Raw genomic sequence first — 21,399 nt, 5'->3', positions numbered from 1 at the left:
AGATGTATGGGACACAGAAAAATTGTGAAACTGTCTATACTGAAGGGAAGAGACAGTGAGGGAAGAGAGAAGGAAAAAAAAAGAGGACAGAAGAACAGAGGGAACCTTCCACCTTTTATCTTGTTGGCATCAAGGATGAAGACTGGGAGCAGCTGGTCCACAATAGCCCTCAGAGACCCTCCCAAAATCATCAAGGGAACATATGGTTCTAAAATCAGCTCCAAGGCACAAAGTAAGATGTGATGGGGCGCCTGAGGAACATTCATAGCACAGACTTCACTTTGGAGTCAAACACGGGCAATTTGTTTCTCCCATCGTTTGCTCCGTTTCTGTGCCCTGAGAAGGGCAAAGTTTGCCTTCCTCAGGCATGTCTTGTCAGCTCCAAGCAGCTGCAGGGGCTTAGATATTCAGCTTAACATTCTTCAGAAACACAATCAGACTGAGGGTAAGTCATTATTTCTCTCTGTTGTTTCTTAATTGTGTCTGTGAAGATCTGGCTTACAGTTTCTGCAAGGCTCTAAGAATACACTCAGTCCAAAAGAAAAATGAATTATTGCACCAAAAACATTGCTCTCAACCTATAATCTGGTCTGAAAAAAATCCTCTCCTTTGTGTCTGAGTGTTTGGGGGGCATCGACCTTTTCTTTCTTCTTATTTTTCTTTTCCCAAATAAATTCATTTGGATTTTCTGAGGTTCTCTCACCTCTTTCACACTTACAAGGCATTAAAAAGGGACTGGAAAAAAGGAAGCTTGGAGTCAGAAGTAAGTTGATATTTTTTCCCTCCTAGGTTCCTGTAATTTTGAGGCTCTTTTACTTTAGATTCCTTCGTTTTAATGCTGCAGTGAGCTAACTTAGAAATCTCTGACAGAAAAAGACTTTTCTTTTTACAGCACCATATATTTCAAAGGAGACAGGTTTCCAGACAAGAAAGATTATTCTCCAACAGAGAAATGCTAATCAAAATGGGAATTGTATGCATTGTCTTTATTGATGACATTTTAAAAAACATGCATGAGGTGAGATATTGACTTTATTTAGTGTCCTAGTTTTCACAGCAGTTAGGCTTTACTTCCACTGTGTACATTTGATTTAAACACAAACACAAACACACACACACACACACACACAGAGCAGCAGCACCTGCAGCACATGGAGTCTGATATTAAGATACAAATGCCTTGATGGGCTATGGATTTTTAAAACTCTGCTTCTAAGGTCTGCCACTTCCAGGTCATCTTGGTGTTTTTGTCCTTGAATGTGAATGCCTACCTGATCTGAGAGCAAGGAGAGAGATGGGGAGAAAGGGAAAGAGATAGGGAAAGAGATTCACAAAGTTGTTGCTGCTTCTCCAGACTGAAGTATCCCAAAAGATAGCAATGGGGAACAGAATAGGACAGGATCAAAACTAGCAATGGATCAACTCTCCTCTGATCAGTTGTCCCTTTAACCAGACTCACTACAGCAGGCATGATCTGTACTCAACAGAATGAGAGAAACACACAGTGCTCAGAGGCTGAGATGTGCAACAGCTGAAATAGAGTTGAGGGCTGAATTCTCAGCTTGCCCTTATTTTGCTGGGTACATCGGAGCTCTGTTTCTTTAAGACTGTTTGCTGCTTTCTTGATTTGATGTAACTCTCTGTACATTCTTGTAGCTTTGGACCTTGGACATGTGAGGTTTGTCCACTCTCCAGCTGTGCTATCTCCCTACAGGAGATAGCACAGCTGTCCTTTTTGCCTGCGCACTGTGGGAGCTTCCTTTACCATACAGAGCAGTTGTATGCATGTGCATGGAGAAAATGACTAATCCTATATAATGAGTCCCTAGTTGATATTTGTCCATTTGTACGCACTACAAACTATAGCATAATTTGGCATGATTTATAGTAGGGAGTCTACTCAAGATGGACTCTGGGATGGAATAGTAAGAGGAGCAGCAGGTCAGGATGGAGACACATTTCATAGAATCGTAGAATATCAGGGTTGGAAGGGACCTCAGGAGGTCATCTAGTCCAACCCCCTGCTCAGAGCAGGATCAATCCCCAATTAAATCATCCCAACCAGGGCTTTGTCAAGCCTGACCTTAAAAACTTCTAAGGAAGGAGATTCTACCACCTCCCTAGGTAACGCATTCCAGTGTTTCACCACCTTCCTAGTGAAAAAGTTTTTCCTAATATCCAACCTAAACCTCCCCCACTGCAACTTGAGACCATTACTCCTTGTCCTGTCATCTTCTACCACTGAGAATAGTCTAGAACCATCCTCTTTGGAACCACCTCTCAGGTAGTTGAAAGCAGCTATGAAATCCCCCCTCATTCTTCTCTTCTGCAGACTAAACAATCCCAGTTCCCTCAGCCTCTCCTTATAAGTCATGTGTTCCAGACCCCTAATCATTTTTGTTGCCCTTCGCTGGACTCTCTCCAATTTATCCACATCCTTCTTGTAGTACGGGGCCCAAAACTGGACACAGTACTCCAGATGAGGCCTCACCAATGTCAAATAGAGGGGAACAATCTCGTCCCTCGATCTGCTGGATATGCCCCTACTTATACAGCCCAAAATGCCATTGGCCTTCTTGGCAACAAGGGCACACTGTTGACTCATATCCAGCTTCTCGTCCACTGTCACCCTTAGGTCCTTTTCCGCAGAACTGCTGCCTAGCCATTCGGTTCCTAGTCTGTAGCGGTGCATTGGGTTCTTCCGTCCTGAGTGCAGGACCCTGCACTTATCCTTGTTGAACCTCATCAGATTTCTTTTGGCCTAATCCTCCAATTTGTCTAGGTCCCTCTGTATCCTATCCCTGCCCTCCAGCGTATCTACCACTCCTCCTAGTTTAGTATCATCCGCAAATTTGCTGAGAGTGCAATCCACACCATCCTCCATATCATTTATGAAGATATTGAACAAAATGGCCCCAGGACCGACCCTTGGGGCACTCCACTTGATACCGGCTGCCAACTAGACATGGAGCCATTGATCACTCCATTTAGTAGAGCTGGAAGGTGGGCACAGGACTGGAATAGCAGGGAAAGCTGCAGATCAGGAGTGAGGTATGCTATCAAAGCAGTATGGGGAGCCAAGGACTAGAATAGCAGACGGGTGTTACAGGTCAGGACTGAGGTGCATTCATAGAGCTGCACGTGGGGAGTCCAGGAATAGAAGGGCAGTGCGGGGGAGTCCCAGGACAGGATTGAGGGTCACTGGCAAAGCTGTCTGGGGCCTGGGACTGAAATCTCAGGCAGAGGTAGCAAGTCAGGATTGTCATCCAAAGCTGGAAGGGGAAAGACTAGAATAGCAATTTAGATCTAGGAGAAAAACAGGTTTCCAATACAGTTTTGTTTAGCTTTTCATTAAAATTGTATTGGTCCTTTGGCTTGTTCACCAACCACGTAGTTAAGACATGGAGCTTGCTTATCAGAGGTGTAGATCCTTAGCACAGCCTCTTCTTTAGGTGAAAGAGTTGGTATTACATAGTTTAAGAGAATAAATGCTGATTGATTGCTAGGCGTTCAGCACAGCATTTGCAGTACCAGAAGTGCTCTGCCATAAGAGATATCACAGAATGGATCATGGCTGGGCATAGCTCTAGCTGGTCTTCTTTAAATCAGGACCAGCATAAACTCACATGCAACCTTGTGCAAGATGTGGAAAAGCTCCATTAACTTTGATTGCTTTGTTTTTTTAAAAAATATCAATTTCTTGCTGGTGGAAAGTGCTGACTCATCAGCACTGGAGACTGGATTCTATTCTATACTGATTCTTATTCCAAGGCCAGCACTGAAGTATCTGAGCACCTCTATGCATCTCCACAGGTGGTGCGGCATAGACAGAAGCAGGCTAAGCTTCCTTCACACCCCATAGCTAATAGGTCTCATCCCCCGCCTGGGGGACCCACATTTAGGGAAGAGAGAGGACTTCAGTTTCCATGGCCCATCCAGCCTTTAGCCTCTCTGATGAGATTGTCAAGGAGGGGAGCAGTTAATGCTGGTTTAAATTATGTGGATTTCTGTCCACTGGCAATCTAGCCATCTGTCCACTTATTGTTTATGACAGAGTTTCTGGTCAAGCATTTGCACAAGTCTCAATTATTACAGGGGAGGTTTCATTTAGACAGGTTGGGTGGAACAGGGCTAACATTTGCAGCGCCTCCAGGACAGTCCTGTGCAGTGCTTTTAAGAAACATGTGCCCAGATGCTTCAGTGATGGGGGCATTAGCAAAATAATTAAAGTAAGCAAATGAGTTAAATGTCACAGAATGGGACACTGGGACAGCAGGCTTAATACATCTGGAACAAATTAAAATAAGTCATCTATCTAAGTACTGTAAATGGAGAAAAGTATGTTTGTTGAGGATGATTGCAGCTGCCTTATAAGAGAACAATTTGAAGCCCCTTGAATTTGGCTCCTGCCCAGTTACCTTGAGTGGTGAGTCTATCAGCTGAGCTCCTAGTGCAAGGATTGCTCCTTCTACTGCATTTAGAAAGGGCAATGCACAGTATCAGTGCCACAATAAAAAGTAATAAGCCTACAAGCTAAAACACAATTGGACCTGATCAGTAATTGGATGGGATACCTTCTTCAGCAGAGAAGTACTGCAGAAAATGGTAATGGTGATTCAATAATGGTGACTCTCTCTTGTTCTGTTGAATACAGATCATGCCTGCTGTAGTGAAAAACACAGTGCTCAGAGGCTGAGACCTGCAATAGCTGAAACAGAGTTGGGGGCTGACTTCTCAGCTTGCCTTCTGAGTTAGTACTGAACCTAAGGCCAAATATGACTGTAGGGTGCTCCTGATATTGGAGGTGTCATTGTTCGGCCAAACTATACAACCAAAATCTTGATCACATGCAGTTATTAAGAAGTCCCTAGCAGTTTTTGCAAAAGAAGAGAGGCTAGCTTCAGGGTTCTGCCCAAATTCTAGTTCAGGTAACTACAATTCTGCCCTTCTGGACTTCCTCTGCTCTCTCAGTTGGATGGTGTTTTCCACTAACTCTCTTACACAGTTGTGCAGCGTTGTTGTACATTGCTAAACAGCTGCCTAACTCCACATGGCTGCATTTCATTGACAGAGGAAATGTGCATTAGCTACATAAATAGATTAAAAATCCTGAATCCTTTACTCTGTTTGCACTCAGGCAAACCTCCCACTGGCTTTAAGAGCCTCTCCTGAATAAAGGCTTCAGGATCTGGCTCACAGCCTGTAGAGAGCAGTGAAATAATTTGGATGAAAGATGCAGGTCACAGCCGAAGCTATTGCTTACTAGAGTTGCTCTGTGTCTCTTTTCAGCTCTCCACCTGCCTCCCAATGGCGCTCTTCACTAGAGTCAACACTACTACCTCAGTCACACATGGGCAAGAGAACTCAACAGAGCCGGGCCTGCCACACTCCCATGCCTACTACGCCCTCTGTTATTGCACCCTGATTTTGGCCATCATCTTTGGGAATGTGCTGGTCTGCCTGGCGGTGCTAAGAGAGCGCACCTTGCAGACCACAACGAATTACCTGGTGGTGAGCCTGGCCGTGGCAGACTTGCTGGTGGCCACACTGGTGATGCCGTGGGTGGTATACCTGGAGGTGAGTACATCTTAGGCCATGTTTAAAGAGCAACAATGCCTTGTGGCATTTATACATGAATGAGACACATTCAGAGCACAGGAAGGCCACTCCTGAACCAGCCAGCAGTGTCACTGTTGAGCATTCCCCATTGCTATACTTCCACAAGTTGAGCCTACTGCCCAGACTGGTCTCTCCTTTTGCTGCTCTAAGCAGCAGAAGGCCAGAAGAAAAAAGTTGAATCCAGGCCTCCTACAAAGTTATTCCTGGGGAAATTCTGCACCTCTCCACATGCAGACTTTGCACAAAAGTTAATATTTTTTGCACAGGATTTCCTTTTTCCTCCACAGAAATGGGCTGCAGAGCTGTTGGCTGCCACTAGGGGCTGCTGGACTTGGCAGAGCACAGCTCAGCTCACAAGTAGAAGACACTGCTGGGAGGAGCGGGAGGGAGCGGAGGCTTCCTGGCAGCTGCAGTTCTCAGCACACCCTGAAGGAAAGTGGTGTCACACAGGAAACTCCACACAACCCCGGGACCAGCATCAGGCTGTTTCTCCCTCTGGGTCCCTGGGCTCTAGAGGGGGTGGGGTGCAACTGTCTGGGCTGGGGAGTACTGCAGCTGGGATCTGTGTATGCCCCCCGCCCCCACCAGGCTCTGGGAGCAGGGAAACAGGAACTGGGTTGTTGTAGGGGTTTTGTTAACTCTGTACTCGTGGAGGAATTTCTTTTGTGTCTGTTGTTACACACATAGTTGTGGATAGGTATTTTGAAATAAATTACCAAAATAATTGAAATGGGTGTGATTATATAGTGTTATTTTGACAAATAAACTATGCAGAATTTTGCAGAATTTAAAATTATTGTGTGCAGAATTCCTACAGGAGTACAAAGTGTACCAAAGCACTAATGGTGTTAGGCCAGTCCCTGGCAATAATTTTCAAGCCCTGCTGGCACAGAGAAAGAGAGACAGGGAGCCTGACTCTCCATTGCACTGCATCCAATGCGGTCAAATACACCAGTGCTAAGTGGGTAGAAGGTTGTACCTTTTGACTTTGCATTGGTGTAAATGACTACAGGTGGTGCAGAGCAATGGAGAATATGACCCTAAAATTCAAGTTTCCCCACACAGCAGTGTAGAACACTAACTGTAGGGCCACTCCTGGCTTGGTCATTTTTATTGATGGAAATCAGTGAAGGTTTATTACATGGGGCTTGTTAAAGCTATTTTTGCACAAGTTCAGAGAAACCCACTGAGATATGTAACAACTGTAGCTAATGCGCATCGATTACAGTCAGTAAGCCTGGTTAAACCTACAAAGGCTTTGGAGACTGTTATTCCATTAATGTTTCCTTTATGTTATCTGGGTCATTCTCCTAAACTGACATCCATTGCAGAATCACCCTGAAGAGAAATGAAGGACCTGTTCTATTCATAGGTGATATGAATAGTGACACTGATTATTATTTATGACATCATAGTGGATCAGAAATGAAAGAATACCATATTGCATGCCACATCACATTCCTAATTAAGTCAGTAGCAAAACACAGAAAAATCTACGTAGAACTACCCCATAGCTAACATAAGGAATATCTAGTACTAAGGTGTCAGATCTATGACCTCAAGAGGAGAAAGCAAACAAAGATAGAAAGGAGGCAAAAAATGAGGGGCAAAATGAGAAAAGGTAAGGAATAAAGAAAATAAAAATACTCAGGAAGGAGAGACTGGAGTGAATGGAATTTTAATAGTGAAAGACAAATGCTGTTAGAAAACTATCCTCATGTCACACCAACAACACTTTACATCTACAATATCTTGAGATCCTAGAATGAAAAGTGGTCTGTAAGCATCAATGAGTTCATTAATCCTCTTATTATCTACATTTTATGGACCAGGAAACTGAGGAACATTGTGGTGCAAATTCCATCTCCATGCAGCTTTGGGCCACAGCTTAAGAATGGGAAGGTGGTCCACTTTGTAGCAGCAAAAACCTTTTAACCCCTAAGGTGCCTTACCCAAAGGAAAACAGAGAATCAGGAGCCAGTCAGGAAGAGAACCCAGGAGTCCTAAGTCCCAGTCCACTACTCTGACCATTACACAGCACTTCCTATGCATCTAGTAATACAAAGGTGAGAAACTCAGAGTACAGAAGGTGGATTTTTCCCATTGTTTGTAGAATAGGTGATCCCACCTATTAGCTGCAGTCTCTCACCTGTGAGCATCATTCTTTAGTATGATGGTGAGTCTGCTGTGTTTCGTCTAATAGTGCAGTGACCAATCATTCCCAGAGAAGACTCAATAATTCACACCAATATCCAAAATCATGTAAAATAGTTATTTCCAGGGTCCATGTTTTCCAAGACACATCTGAAGCCTGCTGCCATCCATCCCATAATTTACGGTACAACCAAAGGTGGTTGAAGGCTTTACATTTACAAGTCATTTGCTATCCCAAAGCACTTTGTTAACATTTTGATAGGCAACCTTCACACAATCTGGCCTGGACCCTGTCCAAGAAATGAACTCTGGACCCTAATGTCCTTGCCAAATGTCACTGAGCCAATAGCCATCCGTTTCTGAGAAAGATTGAGATGGTGCTAGCAGGCCAACCATGGCATCATCTTATAGCTTCAAAGTCTTGGAACCCAACCAGTCAGGTTTCTTGGCACAAAAACACCCATTCATCACAGTGACTGATGATTTCCTGAGGGAAGTGAGTGAAGCCTAGTCCCCTTTATGGCTACTGCTACCACAGATCTTTCAAAAAAATATTTGATCATGAGCTGCTGTTGACATGAGTGGCTGCAAATTCCATCTCCACAGGGGTGGATGGAATTGTCTGACATCTCAGAGGAGGGGGGTGGGCAACTGCTTATCCCCCTGGTGGCCTCTCTCTTTCTTTCCTTACATCTCTGTAAAGTCAATGCAGAACATGGGCTGCAACATCAGAATGCTAGTGATACCTAGCACCTTTTCTTCAGACCTAGACGGTAGCCACCACCAGTGTCTGGCAGAGTTTGAGATCTGGAGGGAAGCCAGGTGGCGGAAGCCACGTTTGAGTAAGAGAGACAATGCTAATGGACAGTGAGAAGCACAATGAAGTAGACCGTCAAGTCCACCATAGCTTTCAGCCAAAGTGACTCTCAACCTCATGTTTTCACGTGGGTCATCATTGCTCCTGGACTCCTAGGTGTGGCATCAGTGCCCAGACACAACTTTTAAAATCTGCAAGTGGCCATATTTCGTTTTGTACATTTTCAAAAGGGGCTCAGTGGAATGAAGACTATAATCCTATTATTCAAGATGTGTTTGAGACTGTCACATTTTAATGTTTTTTCATTTATCATTTCTACCTTTTTTGAGTCTCCATGGCTGCCAATCCAATACCTTTCACTGGCAATATTTCCAACAGTGGTGGAAAAGCTAAACATAACATTGATCTTGTGGATAAAGCACAGGACTAGCAGTCAAGAAATCTGAAGTCAAGAGGAGTTTTGCCAGGATTTCACCCATGGGCTCTATTCCCAGCAATGTCACTGACTCAGTGGGTGATCTCAGAAGCCTGCCACCCCATCTGTCTATGTTTCAGGTTCACCATATGTGAAATGGAGTTAAAACCCACTTAATTCACAAGGGTGGTTGCGAGGATTAATTTAGTAAAATAGTTATGAAATGCTTTGAGATCCTCAGATGAAAGGCACTAGGAAGGTCGTATAAGTATCCCAACTACAATATGAGAACCAGAAAGGCAAACTGACAAGTTCTAGTTTCATTAACAAAGCTAAACGGAATAGAAGAAGAAAAGAAAGATCAAAAATAGCAAAAGGCAAATTAGGTCTATAAAAATTTTTCAACTGTAATAATCTACGTCAAATTCGGATCTCAGCTACCCTGGGACAAATATTGAGTAATTCCACTGACTTCAATAGAGTTACTCCATATTTAGAAGTGCTGACTGGGGCAAATGAGAACAGATTTCAACCCATCATTTTGATCTGACAAACATCCCTTTTCTATATGCTAAGACTCAGTATGTAGTCAGTCTAGTCTGAATGTGTAACCCTGAGAGGTTTCACTTCAGAGCATTTTCTGCCAAAATTTTCTTCAGTATCACTTCCAGTGGTTCATATTCCCAGATTTTCATGTGCTAATGAGCCCAGGACTTTGTAAGCTACCACATTTGACATACATGAGCTGTGTCCTCTGCACCTGGCTTTGATGCAACCTCCTGACTCCAACTTCTGGTGAAAGGTTCTTGAAGCGCCACAGACCTTATGACGAACTTGTAATGAGTTTTGTGTTTGCATCAAACTATGAAGCCAGATGCCCTTTTTGTGATTCTCTTGCAAAAATTTCAGTATTGTCAGCTTCACACATTCAAAAAGTCATGACGTTGGTCTCAAAATATCATAACATGGGTTTACAAATTTAGATTTATAAAAATAACTTGTAGGGCCTTTGTTTTCTAGTGTCATAGCCTTTATGGTTCAGGTTTTCAAGCTTTTCTCCACAGCCATGAGGGCTAGAAACCTAGCTTTCATTTAAAAGAAATAAAATAAAAATTAAGATTCTCACCTAATCATGTGTCTCCAGGAGACACATGATTAGGTGAGAATCTTAGCTTTCAAGAAAAGCACCAGATAGCACAATATATCACCACATTTTGCACATCTCTGGGAATGCTGGCATGAAATAAACAGTAACTAATGAATAACAACAAGCATTTCAGATACTGAGCAGTAGGACCAGGAAGGGGAGCTGAACAGATGCTGAATGCTTCATTCACTCAAGCACATAGTTTACAGGAATTAAAAACATTAAGCAGCAGCAGAGTGGTCTCATTTCAGAGAATTGCCTCCTCATTTGCTTTCTGCACTTTCCACACTGCCTGTTGCCTTAGAAGCTGAAACTAATAACAGTACCACTTACTAACTGACCTTGCATGAGTGTTCCTGATGTGAGGAATTCTACAACTTGGTTGCCCATGGTGTGGTAGGAAGCCACTTTCATGACACCATCACGCTCTGCTCCAGACCTCATTCATCACTTTCTGTAGGTCCAGAAAGGCTGGATGCAGACTGGGGATAAGAGAGGGAGCCCATCATTCCCCACTTACCCCACAGGAAATGAGGAGGAAAATTATTACACTCAGATACTGCATTAGTTTTCTTGCAGAGCCTCTCTCTGCTGTGATGCATCCCCTTATGGGGAAGCAGCTGTCTGTTGAGGAGTCCTTGAAGCCATACTCTCAGGAAGCTGGCGTAGGTTGCAAGGAGCCAGTGCAAATGTCTGGTTGATGTCCAGGATCCACTTGGATCCCAGGAAATCTGCAGAGTTTGGAAGCTGAACTCCCCCAGTTCTTCTGCAAAAGGAGGGCAAATCCAACCGCCTGAAATAAGAATTTGGATTCCTCCTTACTCCTCCCCACAGGTTTTCCCTCGGGAGGATAAAATTAGACCCCGGCACTAGCTCACTCTGCACCTCTGATTATACTTAGTTTATGGAAGGGAGGCTTCTTTCTGGTTTCTCTCCTCCTACACAGATCACTATGGCAGCAGGAGCTGAGAGCAAGACCTCAGGCCATCCCATAGCTGGGAATCAGAGATGTTTGTTACAGACATAATATGCTTCCAGAGGTAACGTTTTCATTTCAAAAAATGAATTTGGTTTTATTTTTTTGAAGGCCCCCCTTTGCCAGCATGGAGAGAGGCATGTGTGTTAAGAAACATGCTGTCGGCAGCCTTACCTAATGGTCAGGACAGGAGGCTGGCCTAATGGCTGAATAGGGATGATCAGGCCTAGTGACCAGAACCCAAATGAGGAACCAAATTACCCAGTCCAGGGAACAAGCCAGAGCCAGGAAGCAGGGGGCAAGAGTCAGAACCGGAGCAGGAGCAGGAACTAACTACAAAGAGCAAGGAGTAGGCAAGATCAAGACCAGAAACACAGCTGCAAGCATGGAACTGTACTGAACAGCCAGAGACCAGGCCTTGCTACAGGTGTTAAGAAAGTGCCTGCTAGAGTCTTCAACCAATCAGGAGACCAGATTCATTAGCAGATGGGGGCGGATAGGGTGTGTGTGTGTGTGTGTGAGAGAGAGAGAGAGAGAGAGAGAGAGAGAGAAATCCTGGCCCTCCGAGACTGATATCCAGAACAGGGAAGCTAGTGCTAGGGGACTGGTACGAGCTAGGGTTGCCAGGCATCCAGTTTTTGACTGGAATGCCTGGTCAACAAGGGACCCTGGTGGCTCCAGTCAACACCACCAACCGGGCCGTTAAAAGTCCGGTTGGCAGCGCAGTAGGGCCCCAGGCTAAGGCAGGCTCCCGGAAGCGGCCACTAGGTCCCTGAAGCCCCTAGACACATGGGTGGCCAGCGATGCTCCGTGTACTGCCCCCACCCCTAGTGCCAGCTCTGCAGCTCCCATTGGCCAGGAACTGCAACCAATGGGAGATGTGGGAGTAGCGTCTGAGGGTGCGAGGACAGCGCACGGAACCGCCCTGTGCCTAGGGGCTTCAGGCACCTGGCAGCTGCTTCCAGGAGCTGCGGTAAACATCGCTGGGACCCCCACATCCCAAACCCTCTCCCGCATCCCAACCCCCTGCCCCAGCCCGGAGTCCCTTCCTGCATCCAAACTGGGTGCCAGCACCCCAGACCCCCCCAACACCCTACCTCAGCCCTGAGCCCCTTCCTGCACCCCAAACCCCTCATCCCCAGCCCCACCCCAGAGCCCACACCCCCAGTCTGAGCCCTCACCCCCCCACACCCGAACCCCCTGCCCCAGCCTAGAGCCTTCTCCCACACCCCAACCCCCAATTTCAACAATTTCAGACTCCTGTGGAACAGCAAAGAAAATTACTTCTGGAGTCAAGCACCCCTCCCCCCTCCAGGCCCCTTCCTTGTCAATGAGGGGACAGTAAGTCTGAGCACTTCTGCTGATCACAGCTGCCGTGGTATCACCCAGGGAGGGAGGCAGCTGCTGCAATAACCAGCACCCATCCTCTTTAGGGATTTATTGCTTAAAGCCAACACATCAAACTGCCCCCAGAAATGAACTGGGAGCCAGTGCAGATCACAGAGCACATGGGTAATACGGTCTCTATGAGAAGCCCCAATTCAACAAGCTGGCAGCCACATTCTGCACTTAGCTGACGGGTCCAAATGGTTTTCAGGTGTAGAGCACATTGCAATGATCCAGTCTGGAGGGAAAAATGGCAGGGATCACTGTGGCGAGATCCACATCTGAAAGGAAAGGTCGCAACACCCTGACCAAGTGCTCTTGGTCATTGCTGCTGCCACTGCATTGAAGCAGGTGAGGAGCCCATTGAAACCATGAGCTGTGATCCTAAGTAAAAAAGTAGGACAAATTCCCTCATTCGAAGCAGCTTTTTCCTCCACTATTTCTGCGGGGTGGAAAGGTTGGGGGAAGCAATCCTTTCTGCTGCCCTTGATTTTCTGTGGATTAAAAACAAGCATTCTGTCTCCGTGGCTGTCACTCTAACACTTTTCACCAGCACTAGCAACAAATTTATTAGAGGTCCTGTAATGGACAATTCATCAAGTGCTCTGAACAGCTTAATGATCCTTGGTGCTTTACGACCTAGCCAGTGGAATTCTAGCCTGGCATCCGTGTCAGAGGTGAGTCAGCAACATTGAGTCTTTATTAGAAATCTAGAGGGAATGAACAGTCCAAGGAGCTATGGTCTATTCTTCAGTAACTAATAATCTAGGAGGTGATCACATATGACCCTTGGTGTGTTCAGAATTCCCAAAGCATCTCCTGTAGATTCAACTTCCCAACACTAGCACTTAAAGAGGACATTACAATTTTGCAGTTGGGCCTCCACACTGGAGCTTAGCTAGGTATACCAGGCATTTACATGCCAGAGTGTTGATCTGAGCGTGTGCAGAATTTGAAAAAGTCCTCACTAAAATCTGACAGTTGGGCTGAGCATGTGATTTATCCGTCACTGGACGCCTCCATGACATTATTCTATATATTTTACATTACATTTTAAATGTAAATGAAAGGAAACTATAAATGGGTGCAAACCAAACCCCCAAATTTCACGACCGTGTGAATTTTGGGAAAGTTTGGATCCAGATCTAATATTCAAAGTTGGCAGCTCAGGCCCTCCTTTAGAACAAGTGAAATAAGATTTCAGACAAGATTCTGGAGAAGGATCTGTGCGTCATATGAATATGCAAAATCCCTGGGCAACAGAGTCAATTTCCCAGTTCATTGGCTCTGGAATAATTCCAGAAGCCAAGCTGAGAAACATTCTTAGCCACTCATTTTGTACTTGTTTTGTCTGTGATTTTCCTTAAACAGAGGAACTGTGTATTACATTAGTTGTAATTCAGTTTCTGTGGCAGTCTTCATGCTAAAATGTTGGGGTAGGGGCTAATTTTCTCACCTTCATCCTCTTGCAGCGCACACAAAGCAGTGGAATGGGAATCAGGACTCCTGGTTCTATTCTTGACCTACTACTGTATGATTTTGGGCAAATTGCTTAAACACTACATGCCTCAGTTTCCCCCTCTATAAAAAAGGCATAATAATGCATCATTAATGTTCACACAGTCATTTTGATATCCTCAGATGGAAGGACAAATAGACGTGCAATGCATTGGTATCCAGTGTGAAACAAGGCTAATATTTTGAAATTGATGCTCAGGTGACTGGAGGAGTCTGGAATTTCAGCCGCGTCTGCTGCGACATCTTTGTCACTATGGATGTGATGATGTGCACAGCCAGCATTTTAAACCTCTGTGCTATCAGCATTGACAGGTAGGAGCCAAGGAGATTAGCATGAAGCTAGGGGTAGGTCTCGGGACTGAGGATGGAAGGGACAGCAGGCTGGGCCTGCTTGCACAATGGTTGGGTACAAATAACTTGTCTAAATGCCAAAGGTAAAGCAGATCATCTGGGAGAATCCAGTCCTTCTTGAAAGCCTCCAGCCACCATCATCATTATGACTAGTATTGTTGTTGCTACAGTCGTGCCTCCCATGTGCTAGGTGCTGTACAAACACGGAAGATGGCACAGTCCCTGCCAGAAAGAGCTTATGCTATAAAAAGGCAGAGAAACAGAGGGTGGGGCAAAGACGCACATCATACAAGGAAAGTGTTCATGGGGTGGTTTTCCAGGCCTTGATAATAGAGGGGAAGATTTTCAAAAGTACAAAAGTGAATTAGGCCTCTAACTCCCATTGACTTTCAATGGGAGTGGGCGCTTAAGTTCCCTTTGTCTTTGAAAGTCTCACCTGTGAGGTTTTACTAAACACAGCTTAAAAGAGAGAAAAACTATCTTGATGTGCTCTCCAGCCTTGCCATAGTTTTAACACACCCTGAAGTGGAGCAGATGACTGGTAACATTGTGGGACTGAAGGGATTAGTGTTTAAATCAAGTTCCAGTGAATGTCTGTCAAGGTTCCTTCCCCACTCTGAACTCTAGGGTACAGATGTGGGGACTTGCATGAAAGACCCCCTAAGCTTATTCTTACCAGCTTAGGTTAAACGCTGCCACCACCCAAGTGTTACACAAAGAACAGGGGAAGTGCCCACTTGGAAACGTCTCCCCCCCAAAATATCCCCCCAAGCACGACACCCCCTTTCCTGGGGAAGGCTTGATAAAAATCCTCACCAATTTGCATACGTGAACACAGACCCAAACCCTTGGATCTTAAGAACAAGGAAAAAGCAATCAGGTTCTTAAAAGAGAATTTTAATTAAAGAAAAAGTAAAAGAATCACCTCTGTAAAATCAGGATGGTAAATACCTTACAGGGTAATCAGATTCAAAACACAGAGAATCCCTCTAGGCAAAACCTTAAGTTACAAAAAGACACAAAAACCGGAATATACATTCCATCCAGCACGGCTTATTTTATCAGCCATTTAAACAAAACAGAATCTAACGCATATCTAACTAGATTGCTTACTAACTCTTTACAGGCGTTCTGACCTGCATTCTTGCTCTGGTCCCGGCAAAAGCATCACACAGACAGAGCGAACCCTTTGTCCCCCCCCCCACCCCCCTCCAGCTTTGAAAGTATCTTGTCTCCTCATTGGTCATTTTGGTGAAGTGCCAGCGAGGTTATCTTAGCTTCTTAACCCTTTAAGGTGAAAGGATTTTTCCTCTGGCCAGGAGGGATTTAAAGGTGTTTACCCTTCCCTTTATATTTATGACAATGTCTGTGTGTGGTGGTGATAGGGATGGCCACAAAACTCGGCACAGACCTCAGAAGGTGCAGCTTTAGGGGGCTGAAGTCCTTGGGGGTTGGGAGACTGGGGGAGAAACACATCCTGCCATTCTCCTTTTACCATGATTCAGAGGAAACTGTGCAAAGCAAGCCTCACAGAGGGCCTAGTCCAAAGCCCACTGAAGTTAGTGGGAGCCTTTCCACTGATTTGAATGACAGGATCAATGAGTTGGCTCATGCCCTGAGTTTCCAGCCATATCTGTCATCTTCCCCAGATCTCACGGCATCCAGAGCTGGTAGCCTTCATTCTAGCCTTCTGCCTCACCACTGGGGCAATATCAGCTGTTCATCATTAACCTTAGGGATGATAAGTGACAGTCTGCTTCTCTGTTGTTTCTCTTGTTCCCTTTCCCACCCTGCTTACCACCATTGCAAATCCTTGCTCTAATTATTCAATCTCCTGGTTCTCTCCCTCTCTCTTATATCCACTACTTTCACTATCATATTCCCTGTCTCCCATTCTCACGCTGCCTTCACTCATCCCTGTCAAACCTGGGCCCTTTCTCTCTCTCTTTCACTCTCTGTCTCTTTTGTTTCGATCACTGTCTCCTTTCCACGCCTTTCTTCCTCCTCCCTCTCTCTTTGGAGCTGGTTCCTTTCGCAGGTACACAGCAGTGGCGATGCCAGTTCAGTATCAGTATGGCACAGGGAAGAGCTCCTGCAGGAGGGTTTCCATTATGATCGTGATGGTCTGGATGTTGGCATTTGCTGTGTCCTGCCCCCTCCTGTTTGGCTTCAATACCACAGGTAACAGCAATTTCCAGAGCAGGAGTGCCTGAGCACGATTAGAAATGGGGGTGCCCAAAGTTGGCCCAATGGCCAAACGTGGCCTACAAAGTCTAACTGTCAGAGGCAGCTGCTGAGAACTACAAATCCTGCATCTAAAGCGGGGAAAGGGTTCAATTCACAAGGAGGCCCTATATTTGAGGGCACTCTCCAGTCTGACATTGACCTGCTGCTGTTCTAGTGCATTGGTCTGTGCTTGACCAGCTCAGCCTAGACTACCCAGAAAGTGGAGGCACTCACATACCACTGTGATGAGTAGAGACAGACAGACAGACAGATAGGCCGAAATGTAACTTGGCATGCTGGCCTATATCTCTGGAGTTGCACCTCTATGACATAGTCCTCGGCTGCATTAAACACAGGCCACATTTGGCTCATGAGCAACACTTTGGTTCACCTTGATGTGCAGCAAAACATCCTTGTAGTTCCTGAAGTCCATAGAAGTCTAACCATTCCCGCTCTCTTTCTCTCTCTCTCTTTCTCCAGGGGATCCTAGTGTCTGTTCCATATCCAACCCTGATTTTGTCATCTATTCTTCGGTGGTATCCTTCTACCTTCCCTTCATGGTCACCTTGCTGCTTTATGTCCGGATTTATTTTGTGCTGAAGCAGAGACAGAGGAAACGAAGCCTCTCCAGGCAGGGCAGCCATAGCATCAGCATCAAAGCCTGTTACACACAGAAAGTAAGATCCACATGAAAGCAGTCTGAACTCACCAAATGCCAGAGCATTCTCTGCCTCCACTCCCATCCCTTAAACTGAGCCTGGGGAGCTTATTGCTTAGCACTTTCCATCAGTACATAGGAAACCCGGGTTTGACTCTTGCTCCCCAGTCTGGGGGCGTGTTGCAAGTCAAGGCATTCAGTGCTAGGTGTGGAGGAAGAAAAATACCTCCTGTTGCTCCGCAGAAACACCCCTGGAATAGGGGCTCCAACCAAAGCCTTGTCCGGTCCTCAAACAAGGGGATACTGTTCTGGAGCTTGTATCCGTATCTCCACTCTCTAAGACCATCACAGCAGAGAAGGGCAAGGCCTAAATCAGTGCTTCTTCAGAGCTGTGACAGAATGACCCTACAGCATTCTGGCTTTTTTTTTTCTTTCATTTTTATGGATATTTTTAATTATCAGAGCCTCAGGGATTGCAAACTGTTAACGCTCTCCTCACAAAGGGTCAAACAGCTACAGAATTCTGCTTGCTCTGCTCCATATGTGGCTCCACAATATTGAATTAACGTGTGAGGTTTCCTCACAATAATGCTACACTGGAAAATATGCATAAGGGGAGGCAGGGAATACCATTAAGCACAAATATACTCCAAAGTCGGGCGGCTGGGAAATGGAAGGTTCACATCCAGGGCTCTTGTTCATCCAGTTAAAGATAGAGCTAGGGCACAGGTCCTCAAAGGAATTTAGACTCCTAGCTTCCACTGATATTAATACAAGTTAGGAGCCTGAACACCTTTGAGGTTCTGGGCCTTAGTGCAAAGTAGAAATGCAGGGTTCTAGGTCATCCCACTGTGAGATAGGGGTCAGGTGCAAAGTTCAGCTCCAGCTCCAAGAATGGATCTGGAACCTACCCAAAGTTTGGGTGAATTTGCATCCTGGGCGTTGATTCAGGCCTACTCCTTGCTGCTGAAAGGGAACAAGAGCTCCCTTGAGTCCCGCTTTACACTTGCTTTGGCAAACTGCATTGTTCACCCTATTTCCTGACATTTCTGTGGATTCCTCCATTTCAGGAGCACAAAGAGAAGGAAACTTTGCACCATGGGCACCAAGACCCGCTCTCATCCCGTCTGCAGCTAAAATCCCCAATCCAAGAGCTTTCCCCTGAAAAGAAGCTGCTGACCCCCTCTGACCTGCAGCCGTACTGCAGCTTCTGCCACCAAGCTTCCTTCCCCAGGACCGGGACCAATGGAAATGAGCTAAAAGAGGAGAGAAGAAGCAGGGAACAGAACTTGGAGGTGCATAAACTCAGCAATGGCAAAACCTTGACCTCTTTGAAGCTAGTGCACCAGCAGCCCCGGACAGTACAGCTGAGAGAGAGGAAGGCCACACAAATGCTGGCTATCGTTCTGGGTGAGTGAGAAGCATTCTGCTTAACCATCTCACTGTGAGGCTAAGTGTTTGGAAAGTGCTTTGAGATCTCCACATGTAAGATGCTATTGAAATTCAGAATACTAGCATAAAGTGATATAAGGGACTTTTGTAACTGAGAGCCCCAGCTGGTGTGAATCATTGTAGCTCTACTGAATTCAGAAAGATCTCTTCTTCCACAGAAGGAAATGTTAAGGGACAAGGAAGAGAGACTTAAAAGTTCTGATAATCATCTCAACTTTTGGGTGCCCCTCTGTACTGTGAATCTTTTGAGCTATCACTTATTTTTGACCACCACCACCCCAGGTGTAGGTCAATAAGAAAAGTCCCTTAGGGCTTGTCTTCCCTCTGGGGTAAGTTGACATAAGTTACGCTACTCCAGCTACGTGAATAACATAGCTGGAGTCGACGTAGCTTAGGTCAACTTACTGCAGCGTCTACACTGTGCTGAGTTGACGGGAGACACTCTCCAGTTGACTTCCCTTACTCTTCTCAGAGAGCTGGAGTACTGGGTAGGGTTGCCAACAGTCTAATCACACAAACCCAAACACCCTTTCCCCACCCCTGCCCCACCCCTTTCCTGAGGCCACAGCCATGCCCCTTCTTCCAGGCCCTGACCCCCACTCACTCCATCCTCCCCTCCCTCTGTAATTTGTTCTCCCCCACCCTCACTCACTTTCACCAGGCTGGGGCAGGGGGTTGGGTGCAGGAGTGGGTGCAGGCACTGGGAGGGAGTTTGGGTGCAGGAGGAGGTGCGGGAGAGTGGGGAGGGTGAGGGGTGCAGGCTCTAGGAGGGAGTTTGAGTGTGGGAGGGGGCTCAGGGCTGGGGGAGGGGAACCAGGGTGCAGGCTCTGGCCAGGTGGCGCTTATCTCAGACGGTTTCCAAAAGCGACCGGCACATCGCTCTGGCAGCGGCTATTAGGTGGGGGGGGGCAGCAAGAGGGTCTCTGTGCGCTGCCCCCACCTGCAGGCACCGCCCCCGCAGCTCCCATTGGCCATGGTTCCCAGCCAATAGGAGCTGTGGAACCAGCGCTTGGGCAGGGGCAGCATACGGAGACCCCCAGGGGCCGCAGGGAGATGCCGACCGCTTCCAGGAGCGGTGCGGAGCCAAGGCAGGCAGGGAGCCTCCTTAGCCCCGCTGGAGTTTTAGTGCCTAAAATCTCCCAGTTTGGCTGCAGTAGCCTATGGAAGATCAAACCTGATTCTGGGAGACTCCTGGCGAAACCAGGAGGGTTGGCAACCCTGTTGATCACAGAGCACTCTACTGATTTAGTGGATCTTCACTAGACATGCTAAATCAATCCCTGCTGCCTCGATTGCAGCAGTGTCAATCTCCCAGTAGTGGCGATTAGGATGATGCCCCTCTCTCTGTAAATAAGATCACACCTCTCTATCGGTTTCTGTAGTTTATTGAGTTACATGTGTCTTAAAGAGCAGGAACAAGCCTGAGTTGGTGAACATGTGCATGCAGGAAACATGACTGTGGTGGGTGATATGAACCTCACTTTACAAAAGGGGAAACTGAGGCATGGTGAGGTGAGGTGACTTGCCCAGTCACACTTCTGGCAGAAGAACCCAGTCTGGCATAAGTATAAGTGGTATAAGTGGGGCAGAGTTTAGCCCTGAGCAACAGCGTTAATCCAAAGTCAGTATGTTCTCTCGTCTCTCCTTTAAACCCTAGGGACATTCATAGTCTGCTGGCTGCCGTTCTTCATGACCCACATCCTGAACACTCACTGCCAGGCTTGTCACATAACCCCAGAGCTCTACAGTGCCACCACATGGCTTGGTTATGTAAACAGCGCTCTCAACCCCATCATCTACACGACCTTTAACACTGAGTTCCGCAAAGCTTTCCTCAAGATCTTGTGCTGCTGACAGCGGGGCTGGAAGGACGAAGGCTTGATTTAATAGTAAACCCAGGAGGATGTTGCAGGCAGAAGCCTAACGAGATAGTTCCATAGCGAGATGCCACATGGATAGACGCTCTCAGCCATCAACGGGGAGAAAGCTCAGGATCTTCTGTCCCACAAGTCCCAAACACTTCAGCTAAAGAAGAATCTCCATTGGCTGTTGCCATATCAGGGTTTCTATCCCCTGCAAGCTGTAGCCACTAGAGTGCAGCCTGACCCCACACACTTCAGCAGGTCAGGTGCTCTGGCTCTGGAGTGCAGAGCATATACACTGCCCAGTGCAAAACAAATGGGAGCGGGCCAAGTTTGGCTGGCTTCATTCACTGAATCACAAAGCTCCCACTTGGATTCCCTTAAATGCTTAAGGTTTCCTCAAAAGCACAGCTACAGGTTCTGGGGAGATGGAGAGCCAAAGAAGCAGCACACACCTCAGTGGCTCTCCAATTCAAACACAAGCACACACTTGAACATGAATCACAGCAGTGTATCCTCATTAAGAGTTCTCAGGCATCTCTAGCCTTTAGGAATACAGGAGACACATGGGAGTCTTAGGTCTGTCTACACTGTGATGGGAGGTGTATTTCCAGCACGTGTAAACGTACCCAAACTAGCTTTAATCTACGGTTTATCTACACACACATTTCATTTGCAGCAAGATAGGGTGCGACACTATCCCACACAAGCCTCCCATGGGCTAACTGTACAGAGGGACCCTACTGATGAGCTGGGATTAGATCAAAGCATATTAGTGAACTATTAATGCATGTCAGCAGGATCCACACAGTCAAGTT

The 21,399-nt window shown here is 46.3% G+C and overlaps 1 protein-coding gene across 1 annotated transcript; it reads left to right on the top strand.

Annotated features, from left to right (window-relative positions):
* The first annotated feature begins 5,307 nt into the window (after window positions 1–5,307).
* Window positions 5,308–20,573, top strand: DRD3 (dopamine receptor D3). The gene is made up of 6 exons (XM_073308834.1): window positions 5,308–5,577; window positions 14,232–14,344; window positions 16,422–16,564; window positions 17,090–17,286; window positions 18,338–18,677; window positions 20,377–20,573. Exons 1-6 carry the CDS (start codon window positions 5,308–5,310, stop codon window positions 20,571–20,573), a joined length of 1,260 nt encoding a protein of 419 aa, XP_073164935.1.
* Window positions 20,574–21,399: the final 826 nt, after the last annotated feature.

Source organism: Lepidochelys kempii, chromosome 1 (genome assembly GCF_965140285.1).
Source record: "Lepidochelys kempii isolate rLepKem1 chromosome 1, rLepKem1.hap1, whole genome shotgun sequence".
NCBI lineage: Eukaryota > Metazoa > Chordata > Testudines > Cheloniidae > Lepidochelys > Lepidochelys kempii.
Note: the sequence above shows the minus strand (reverse complement) of the source record. Positions and strands in the feature narration are given on the sequence as shown.

Bases quoted from the DNA above. Each gene is read 5' to 3' on its own strand.
- DRD3 (XM_073308834.1), top strand. From the start codon at position 5,308: ATGGCGCTCTTCACTAGAGTCAACACTACTACCTCAGTCACACATGGG. The intron at 16,565-17,089 runs GTAACAGCAATT...CTCTTTCTCCAG, and splicing joins GTTTGGCTTCAATACCACAG to GGGATCCTAGTGTCTGTTCC. The intron at 17,287-18,337 runs GTAAGATCCACA...CCTCCATTTCAG, and splicing joins AAGCCTGTTACACACAGAAA to GAGCACAAAGAGAAGGAAAC.